General features: G+C 31.1%; 1 protein-coding gene across 1 annotated transcript; it reads right to left on the minus strand.

Moving 5' to 3' along the window:
• Positions 1 to 393: 393 nt before the first annotated feature.
• LOC134243930 (snake venom 5'-nucleotidase-like) lies at positions 394 to 11,808 on the minus strand. The gene is made up of 9 exons (XM_062726167.1): positions 11,255 to 11,808; positions 7,545 to 7,758; positions 5,809 to 6,000; positions 4,874 to 5,068; positions 4,070 to 4,201; positions 3,680 to 3,802; positions 3,279 to 3,434; positions 2,871 to 3,074; positions 394 to 580 (listed from the first exon to the last, which is right to left on the minus strand). Exons 1-9 carry the CDS (start codon positions 11,591 to 11,593, stop codon positions 408 to 410), a joined length of 1,728 nt encoding a protein of 575 aa, XP_062582151.1. The 5' UTR covers positions 11,594 to 11,808; the 3' UTR covers positions 394 to 407.
• Between the last annotated feature and the right edge of the window lie 242 nt (positions 11,809 to 12,050).

The following is a 12,050-nucleotide window of genomic DNA, read 5'->3' on the forward strand; positions in this document are numbered from 1 at the left end:
CTAGTTCCTGGACCTCTGGTTTTATGTTTCTATCAGATTCTGAGCTGGACTAAAGGCCTTTTAAATATTCTTATTTTGTTCCTTTAATTATAAACAGTCATAAGTGTTTAAAAAGTTTATTTCATCAACTTTATTGTACAAACCTTGCAAGTGGTGTACTGTTTTTCTATTCAATCTCAGAGGCAAATTTCGTATTTTTAAAAGAGGCTAAAAGTTCTTGAGGTTATTTGTTCTGTTGTTTGTAGAATATGCTTCAATGGATCAGTCGTTAAAAGAAATAAAAGATGTTTGATACAGATCTCAATCCCATATTAAACAAAATATATGTAACCATTTATTCCGAAAAATATACAATTTTGAAGTAGTTTATACCATTTAAAACGATAAAAACTGTTAATCTGAAATATTTATCTAAAAATAACAAAAATACATAGAGTGATAATATAAAATTTGAACGTATTATGTTTGACAACTCCATTACTGGTGCAGTCTTCTAACAGAGTTATCCGTCCTTCTTCTCCTTTAATTATTGGACTGTGTGACTGGAGATATGCTGTGAAGACATCACTGTCGATGTTATCTGCAATACACACATCAATTAACAAACACAATTCTCAAAATAATTACAATTTCATTTAATTTCTTTATTAACTATTACAAAATTATAATTATCTCAATATCAGTGTTTAGTAATTTTAAATCTATCTGACCAAAATGGCATATATTCCATAATATTTACATTTGCTGATGTCTTTCCTTATATAACAATGCTAATAAAATTGAAATTCAATTTTCAATGAAATGCAGTTGGTCACAGAATCAGACTTTCTTGAGTACGAAAAGCAAACTGCCTGAGGTATTTGGAAAATTCCAATTGTGACGTCACATGACGTCGTAGATACGTTATGCTGCATTTCCAAAGCAAAGTCTAAATAATGCCTATATTTCTTTGTAGCACAACTAAAAACGTCAAATATATATAAGAAATAAAATATCATTTTTTGAGTTTCATTGGTCGGTACGTGATCAAATCTACTTTATTATACTTCTGTTAAAATGTTTCCAGTTGCATGTAGAATGTTTTAAAGTAAAAGATTTATGGTGTAGAATTGAACAATGGGTTCTGGAAAAATTTGAGATTCATTGTAGTTTTGATAAACAAGCAATACTTTTTGGTAAATACGAGAACAGGAATATATGTAAATTACAAAACTTGATAATACTTATTGTAAAACAATTTAATTTTGCTAGTAAATATAAAAGTGTTCCAAAATTAAATATTGATTCTCTAATAAAGAGGATTATAGACAGAATTTTTATCGAAAAGGTTTTGCTATTACAGAGTTGTAGATATATGGAATATGAAAGGCACTGGCAAAAAATCTGTGATGTACTTTGAAAAAAAAATCATCTATTTTTATGATGAAATGTAAATATGTGCTAATTCTAAGGATTTATATTTATATTATTTGATTGTAAATATATGGATGCATTTTTCTATTACTGCTGACCCCCCTCCCTTTTTTTTTAATAAAAAACTTTCATGGGTACAATTAAACTTTGTACTGTTGTGTAAAAGAATGAAATTATCAAGAAATTCACCATGTACATGTATATGTTTTTATATATTTTGGTAATATATAATTATATTGTTTGTTTTGTATTCTTGTGAAAGCCAATAAAAAAAGTTTCCTATATAAAGTTCAGCAGTTAAAATAACTATTTTTTATAGTCTACGCATAGCAAAGCTATACCCCGGGGTATAGTTTTTGCTATCCACCCTCAGAAAATTTTGATTTGCAGCGGTAAATCTATTGACTGATGATGTCATTATGACTTCAGTAGCATTGTGACGTCATCAGGATTTCAGATTATTCTTGCAGTATTATCTTATTCCAATAAAAAAAAATCAAACCTCAAAAATTATATTATACATCAGTATGATAAAACGCTTATCCACTGGTTGTGACTGGAATAGCTCTTTCATCAAACCCTTGACAGGAACTATTTCCCTCGGGCAAGCCCTCGGGGAATAGTTCCCTGTCGCGGGTTTGATAAAAGAGCTATCCCACTCACAACCAGTGGATAAGTGTATAATAACGCCCTTCGAGCTTCACAGAATATGATCACGTGACCGACTTCATGTCATACCCCAAGGAAACTCTAAAAATGATATTTTATTTCTTAATTAACATAAAAAAATATTTCTGTAGAGTTTATCCAGTAAATAAGAGGCCTCTGGATTACAACGCTCACCTGAGTAATTTTGACAATGCTGTTTTTCACTAGATCCTCCATTTGTAATACCTATTGTTGCCTCGACCCACCCCTGGGAGTCGTATGTTAAACACTTTAGAATCTATAATACTCTAGGATATGTTCACATAAGTTTCAGCTTTCCTGGCCCTGTGGTTTCGAGACGAAGATTTTCATATATTTAAATGTTAAACTTGAATTCTCTGTTACCACGCCCTACCCACAGGAATCATGATTTGAAAAATTTTGAATCTACAGTAACGCAGGCTATTTCATTATAAGTTTCAGCTCTCCTATTTTCGTATTTTCTTTATTATCTTCCCTTAGAAAGGAGAGGGGGTGCCTTAGCAATTTTAACTCCCCTTCATGGATTTTTGATCTTGAATACTGCTTGTTATCTCCATATAATTCAATTCACTCAAGGATGCTGTGTAGCAAGTTTGGTTAAATTGACCTAGTGGTTCTTAAAAAAAGTTGAAAATGTGAAAAGTTTACACTCGGACGGACAGTTAGACGGACGAACGGACGACAAACAATTGATGATCAGAAAAGCGCACTTGAGCTTTTAGCTCAAGTGAGCTAAACATTACAACACTCAACAGAAAAATACTCACTATATCGTTGATGATCTGTATGATGGTCCTTAATGACCTTGTATCCATCCCCTCCCCGAATGACGAAATCCAGAGTAACTATAGTGTATATTTTATTGTCATCTAACACAGAATATCTTGGAACTGTACACTTTCTACAGCGTGTGTAAACAGACACGACTCTTTGACCAGCAGGTTTACACAAGTCAAAAGTTACTCTCAGTCCTATTTAAATATAATGAATCATGATATATTTTTTTTTCATTCTTACCAATACTGCATGTGTTCTGGTTGTAAAAATAATGTACAAATTGGCGCAGTCTTTTGTGTGTCAATTCATAAATACTATAGAAATTATTCTTTTTATAAATGTAACCCCCCCCCCCCCCCTTAAATACGATATTTATTGTCTTTGTCTCATTTTTTTACCTGACAATTGAAGAAAAGCTCCGATTCTGTTGAGCTTGTCATAACGCTCTACGGAATGCTCCAATGCCTGTCGAAGATATTTTCCCTGGAGATTGATAAGATCCACACTGTTTCCAAACGGCATTGTTGTCAACACGTCGCCCCGAGATATATTACCTAAGATCGGAAAAAAGAAGTTCCATTTTATAAATCTCTACACTGTCACTAAATTGAAAGGCAAGGAAATAATTCTGGATTACTCTATAACAAGAGGCTCTCATTTCTTAATTTCAGAAATTATTTAACAATCCGCTGACTTTTGATATGCATGATCTATACAAAAGGATGGTTTCATTCCAAATTCAACAACGAGGAATAATTTAAGATTAGGAAAAATAAAGCCATTTGCTCGGTTAGCCTACCATTTTCGATTGGTGCACGTATTCCACCAGAATTAAGAATTGCAATGGCAGCATTACTCCAGGAGTTATTCATTGGGATGCTTCTTGAATGAAAACTGACCATTCCATCCGTTATAAGATTTCCTAAAAAAAATATATTTATAGAAAAGAGGTTTAATAATTTGAAATAGGTTTTTTTTTATAATTTAAGATAAAACCAATTTTGAACTTGAACGTTTTCCAAAGAAAAGTGAAAACATTAAATATTTCGAACATAAGTAAACTTACATCGCATCTGAATTATTATTACATGAATTTCAAATAGCTTGATGAAAAAATGTGTTCTATTTGTGATTTTTATTTTTATTAGAAGTTAGAATTTACTTCAATTAATTCATCGCACGTGCTTACCAAGATTGCATTCCATTAAGCGACATATCTTAGAATCTCCCTCTAAGTACACGGATGAATATCCCACTATCTTTTGTTTTTCTGTTTCCAATAACTTACTCATTTCAGCTACCTCCGCTAATATCCGAGGATCTTAAAAATGAATTGCAATGGATCAAATAGTAATTAATAAAACACACTAATTTATCAATTTCTAAGGAAATGCTTGTAACATTACTCATCTACCTTCAAGTTAAAGCAAAAATAAAACCTAAAACTTAATACATAGGATTTAGCTATTGTAAAATAATGTATTTATACATGTAAATAGTAAATAATTAATTGCATTTTTATATTGTCAATTATGTTATTTTCATTTCATGTTAAAATTGTAATACTTTAAAGACTTAATTAAATAAATTTAGAATGTTTATTCAATTGACGAAATATATATATAAAAAAATGTCTATTCATATGTGTTCTACTACACAATAATTGTATAATTATTATTATGTTAAAGCGCCTATAACTTCAAATATATTAGAATCCTTATAATTTACACTTTACATTTTGAATGATTATTACAACCAATATAATATGATGATATAACTAACAGTATTCAAGCTTAAAAGTCCATTAAACAATATCAAATAGGAACAGAGCAAACACGGTCCTCCAAAACATCAGAGGTGGTATCAATGTATGAATGAGTGTTTTCCCTGCCGACCGATCACACCTGCTCCTTGCCATGATCGAGAAATCTGTCGACAATAATACATGTAGCATAACAATTAGTATGAAAAACAATTCACTTTTGCTTTCTACCTTGTAAAGTTGAGTTGTCCAGTAGAAATGGCAGACCAGTCCAGGATTCTACATTATTGCTAGTGTCGAACGTAACGTTGATAAATCCTAGATATTTTCCAGCAAAGTAGTCCTGCACTATTAAGGTTTTTCTTGCACCATGGTCTACTATTGTCGGATAAGGTCCTTCAGGATTATCATTAGAAGGAAAAGGACCTACAATTTTCATACATATTTTTAAGATGATTTCACGTTTCCGAATTTAAAATAGTAATGCATCAGTATTTTATATCATGAATGCGAACTTTAAAGGTTCCTTGACCTATCGAGAAAATAATGATGGATAATTTCACTATATTGTAAACAATTGAATTTGTTACACCCTTATAAATATCCTTCTATATATTTCTTACTAATAAAAAGTCCAACAAAAGAAATGTTTATTACGTCGGTCTAACAATTTCACTATTGACCGGTCTTACATAAGAATTGTTAGACCGCAACGTCACCTGTCTGCTACGTCACAATTAATAATCATCGTTCAATATCGGCGACGCGAAAATAGCCGAAGTTAAGAGCTATTAAGAGTTGCTGCTAACAGCAAGGTAAGGTAGAAGGGAAGAGTGTGTTTTGTGATAAATAATTTTTGTGATATAAGAGACTTATAATTGATTTTGTTCTTTCTCAGCTTGATGTTTATATTTACTGAAGAAGCCATAATTTTCCATATAAAATAATTGATAGTATAGCGTGTATTGATAAAATTGATCAATCTTAAGTGAGCAGTGAAGGGTATAACAAAACAGTTATAGACTAGGATTCGGGCAACATATGATTTGTTGGACCTGAAGATGAAAATGTTGCCCTTGGCCTGCGGCCTCGGGCAACATTTTCACCTTCAGGTCCAACAAATCATATGTTGCCCTCATACCCAGTCAATAACTGTATAATGTTACCTGTCATATTGTATAGAAAAGTGTGGGTGTGTCCCCCAATAATGATGTCAAGGTCGGGCACGGCTTCTGCTAATTTTATATCATTTCCATAACCATAATGACCAAGTCCAATTAAAATGTCTACTTGTGATTTGATTCGCTGGACTTCGTTTTTGACGGATTCAATGACATTATTGAAGAGCAGATGATTTCCTGGAGAATAAGACATTCAACTTCTGTTACCAGTACAAAGAATTAAACATCTGAATATTAGGAAATAATTTTAACAGTGATTTAAAATACTATCCTAAACAAAACAGTAAAACACATGTAAGACTTGCGCAGAGTATTTTTTTTTCGAAATGATTTTATACATCTTTCATCAACAAAGTTTAACATTCAAGCAGATGATTTCCTGGAGAATAACATATTCAACTTCTGTTACCATTACAAAGAATTAAACATCTGAATATTAGGAAATAATTTTAACAGTGATTTAAAATACTATCCTAAATAAAACAGTAAAACACATGTAAGACTTGCGCAGAGTTATTTTTTTTTCGAAATGATTTTATACATCTTTAATCAAAAAAGTTTAACATTCTTTTTTTAAGGTATTTGGACACAGATTTGAAGTTAGTATTTTCTCAATATTTTTGTTTAATTTCATGACATATGTTGTTGCCATATCATTTCATACTAAAAAATAATAATACTTAAAAGAAAAGTGGTTAGTGAGACACAATTTTGTTTTGTATCAATGAAAAATTTTAAAACTATAGCTAAGAAAATTAAGAGTAGAAATGTTCGAAAGCCAAACCCACCCAAAGTATTGTAAGTCTGTGGTCAGAGTTTTACAATTGAACACGCGATGAATCGTAAACATTATTAGTAACATAGCTTGTGCCTTGTTTGCAAAAACTGTTTACGTTTCACGGGTGTATTCAATTTGTTGAATACTGAGCACGGACTGACGATACTGTTTTACTTTTTTTGGGGGGGGGGGTTGCTTTTGCACATTATTACTCTGAATTTTCTTGATGTAATATTTTTCATTAATACACAAAAATAGCTTCTTTTAATTTCTTATATATTGAGGATACCGGAATTCGTTGTTCAAATAATTTCCAGATAATTTTATTTTTATCTTATATTCGTGTGAAATGCTATTGCAATACAGAAGTCGTGACATTATAGAGAAAAGTTGAGAACGTATGAAGCTAAAATCTGTGTCTAAGCACCTTTAAGATCAAGTCTTTCTTTTGGAAACCAAACTTGACACCGTTTAACACATATTTTGAGTCTATCTTGAATTTTTTTTTAATTATGAAAAAAATAATCGTCTGATATAAAAGGATTCAATACAAATTCCATATAAAAAAAAACAAGATTACAGGAGACACGACTAGATTTAATTCTGCGAAAACATGACACTTTCTCACAGAATCAAACATTTTTTCAGGCTCATGGTATCATTCTTTACATATATATAGATTACTGTATTGAAGTTTTTGATGTAAATAATACCACAATCTAGGTTGAATCATAACCTTAAGAATAAGGATGAGAACTTGGATCTCCAGATTTTATTAATGATATTTTTACTATTACTTTATAAATCTCTATATGAATCTGACATTAAAGTTAGTGTTATGACAAGCAGTCTCCAACTCTTATCAGTGTTTCTTCACGATAAGAGTGTCAATATTTTCAACTTTATTGTTATAATGCATTGACCTAGCTTCATAACGCTTTACCTGGATTAGATATAAAGGCAGTTTCTTCTATGAGGTACCCAATTATGCCGATCCTTTTGCCACCTTTATCTATGATTACTGAGGAATTGAACAGTCCTTCCATGTTTCGCTGATGGGTCGTGTCAAGATTGCAGCAGACAATTGGGAAAGTAACGTTTTCCATGAAAGGTATAAGTCCATCAACACCATTGTCAAATTCATGATTACCCAGGCTCTGAAAGAAGAGTTTGGCCGATGAAATTGGTGTTACTATAGAAAGTATTAAAATAAATAAATTTAAAAAATATTTTCTTATTAAAGCTTATTATCATTTATTGCATTCAAATCTAGAGACAATGAACTCGAAATGTTTTGTCGAAAGTTTGAATTAAATTTTGGTGTAAGTTTTAAAATTATTTTGAATTTTTTTTTTCATATTTTCGATATAATCAAATGTACTAATTCTTAAATTGCTTTCTCAAATTAAATTAAGGTTATATTCGAAACTGTATATGTTTGTCAAAATAAAGTAACTTAACTTGTTGAATTATAATATGATATCATGCTATAAATTTTGAATTTACTGTGGGGAAAGTAAATACAAAATTTACAACATGAGGAAATTCAAAATTTACGACATGATGAGCATCTATATCCTTGTATGTGGATAGAGTTACATCCAAACATGAATGAGGTTCGCAATAAATATCAATTATAATCGTGCATGTAATCATGATTAAAATGCTTATTTTTGAAATTCAGTGAGAAATATATCATGACATGTTCTCTGAAAAAATGTTACATAAAGCGAGGGAGGGAAAATATAAAAAGGCATCTACCTTCCATCGTCAGTAATTCAGAATTGTGAAAAAAAAAAGAGAATTTGATACGTACATTACACAATCATTATACAATGGTACCACAGCTGTCAATTTGAAGCAGGTAACAATAATATTTTTGTCTCTCAGACCTATTTAGAGGAAGAAGGATATGGAGATAACGAACAGTATTCAATCTCAAAGTCCATAAAACAATACAAAATAAGAGCAGAGCAACACGGACCTCCGAAACATCAGAGGTGGGATCAGGTGCTATGGAGGAGTGAGTATCCCCTGCTGACCGGTCACACCCGCCGTTAGCTCTTTGTCATGATCAGAAAACAACGGAAAAATCCGTCGTCAATTCAGTGTTTTAATACTGGACTAACAATTGGTATGTAAAACGTTAGTCAGCATTTGACTCAATGATAAATTGTACTTCCTGACAAGATCATTGTATCGACCATGGAACTTACGAAATGATAACTTTAAACGAGACTGCTGATATTCTTGTTTCATCAACTTGCTTGTCAATAATTTACATCGTTTTAGAAATTGTTCATACGTAGAGCATGCTCTTGCGTATCGAATCAACTGAGATATAACTGAGATTTAATACCAATTTAATTTTTTGAATGACATATACAGAAATCCTTAACTTGAAAAAACCTTAAAAAACAATGATCAATAGCGGATCCTACCAAATTTCTTACTATTCATTGAAATATTAATAGGGAAGTGATGTAATTCAGGTATGGATACCTAAAATTCCATTGAACTTTTATAAGATTTGAAATCACAAAATCATATAAAAATTAATAAAAATTAATAATATCACAACGTACGATTTTTTTAAACACTTTATACAAACATCCCTGACGAAAAATTAAGGCTTTCTGTCATCATTCACAGCTGCTTTACTAAGAAAAAAAAATAAATTCCTAAATATACTTATCATGCCGTTGATCATTTACTAAGTAATTTTATTAACTCAAGAACTTGATTTAAAAAGAGGATTGGACTTCTCATCGCCAATATTTATGTTATTTTTGGAAACCAAGTCTTCCAACAATCTTTAGGAATTTTAGTTGGTACTAAATTGCGCGTGGTTGTTAGCAAACCTAAATTTGTACTTATATAAAGCAGAATTAATTCAGAAACTTGTACACTAGAAGAAGAAAAAATGTTTGCATTTGTCTTCAACTCGACATTTGAATATATCAACGATGTGTTTTTAATTAACAAACCTTCCATTTTTAAGTCGATTCGATTATACTCAGTAATCCTTAAATGAAAGATAAAACATAGTCGGACACACCTGTTTCATATTTGGATATTTTTTCTAGAAAAAGACGTAACCAGTTACCTTCTAACAAAACTTTATGAAGACTTGATGGATTCTCATCTTCTCTCTTTTCTTAATTTTTTTTATCAATATGCTATTCTCGCCTGTGTATAAGGTTTGATTAGATACCCTCATACTAAGAGTTTGCTTTGTATACGAACATTTTTAGACGAGGAAACGGTACTGACAAAAAAGTCAATGAGATAGGAATATCATTAGTTTTGCTGAAAGTGACCATTTTGTAAGTTCTATGATAAAAAATACTGTTAATAAATACTATTTATTCAATTCGTCAAATGCTGACTACATGACGTTTTCCATCCTATTTGTTACTTTTACAGGTTGAAGCGTCTAAGGATTTTTTCCCTTGTTTATGATCATTACGAGATAAAAGTCATAAAAGGGTAAGTCTTATCTCAACATTATTTATCTTAAGACTAAGTAAATTATTATTGTACATGTTTTATTAGTTAAAATACGTTCTGTACATCCTGAAAGTAAATTCATTGATGTATGTGTAATTTTGTATGGAATGACTAAAGTTTATTGAAAGTCAACATAATTTTCATAAACATAACATATTCTATATAGCAATGACATTTACGGAAAAAAAGTTATCATAAATAGTAAAGTGAATTATCCGGAATCATCCATGAATAAACTTAAAGAGAACATATACAGGTAAATCAAATTAGGGAGAAAAATCAAATATTGTTTTAAGTAGGTTTGAAAGGTAATTTGTTAAATCATACATATAAATGTAATTCGATAGACTTAGAGATATTGGTATTTTGTAAGGTGTATAGGGTTTCGCTCCTATAGTGTTGTGTAGTTTCAAGTCATTATAATGACAGATTTATTGGAATGAACAACACTTTAATAATATTTATGAATTGATATGACTGAAGCTGATGAACTCGCCGAGATAGGTTTATATAAATACCGAATGCATATATTTTAATGATTATTCCGTATTCGGTGAAATAAAAAAACCCATCTAATATAACGTGTATATTTACAATATAGCATTTTTTTTTCTGATACAACTGCCATGCAGATATAAGCATCTTTATTTCTGAATATGGATTCTTTCTATTCAAATATGGTAATTTTCCTTTTAAACTCTATAAATCAAAAAAAAAAAATACACATGCATTTTCAACAGGTTAAAATATATGTATTATCAGAAACGCACAATATGCAAAATGAATAAGGTGTTTACCTGAGCATTTGATTTAGTCTAATTGATCAGTAGCTTCATTTAACTCGTGTAATACAAACGGCATTTAGCACATTCCTGATTGACAACAAATAAGGAGATTTTTAAAGCAAACAAGCTTTTGTTTTTCTGTTTGTATTTCTTCAGAAATTCTCTGTAAAGATATAGTTGTTTGAATGTTCAGTGTGAAATAAATATGTTAAAAAGTACCTGTACATACTGTAGATATATCTACATTACACCGGATGAAAATTTAAATATGTGAACATTTATAACCTACCTTAATAAGTGGGTTAAGATAATCGTCCCTAATTAAGATAATTTGAAATCTACATTTTCCTATTCTTACCATAGCATCGTAATTCATCTCGTTCATGAATCGCGAGGCTTCCTTCCCTTTGTAGATGTTGAACCATAACGTCCCCTGATACTGGTCCCCAGCGTCAAGCAGAAGGGTGTGGTCTGGGTCCTGGTCCCGAATCTCGTTAATCTTTGTAAATCTTCGTGCAACTCCGCCATAGCATTCTCCATTGTTCTTGTCATCGGGTTTACATGCACTCGTGTACTTGTTCATTTCCTCAATGTGGGCATGCACATCGTTTGTGTGAATGATAACAAGGTTGTATGCAAGTACGTTTGTGGTGCACTTCAGAAGACAAATAAAACACAGGAACTGCCGTCCAAACATTGTGGTGGGATCCAATGATAGTACTTCCTACCTGATTAAAAGTCTACAGGTAAAGAAATGCCAACCCTCACACTGGGGCACCTGTTAACAAATCTCGGTAGATAATCTCAAGATAGGACTTGGGTAAACGAAAAAGCCCAACACTTAGTCCTTATTTACTCTGTAATGCAGTATTCATTACAATGGAATTTTGTCATTGTAAACCGATCTTAAAAGCTAACCCAGAGTCAAATACAACAAAAAACAAATATGGCACTTTTCAATCATCATAAATATGTTTTTAAAAGTTCATTGTGACAGATCTATTTTTTAATAATTCAGCACACAATATCACACCCAATGTATTTCAGACTGAGGTATCGAACACACTGTATATTTATAAAATCTAATTACATTAGTATACATGCATTTGCCTGAAGGTATTTATAAAAATATAAATTTTACACTGTATACAATT

Source organism: Saccostrea cucullata, unplaced genomic scaffold, assembly GCF_032062105.1.
Source record: "Saccostrea cucullata isolate Sc308-1 unplaced genomic scaffold, CSIRO_AGI_Scuc_v1 ctg79, whole genome shotgun sequence".
Taxonomy (NCBI): Eukaryota; Metazoa; Mollusca; class Bivalvia; order Ostreida; family Ostreidae; genus Saccostrea; species Saccostrea cuccullata.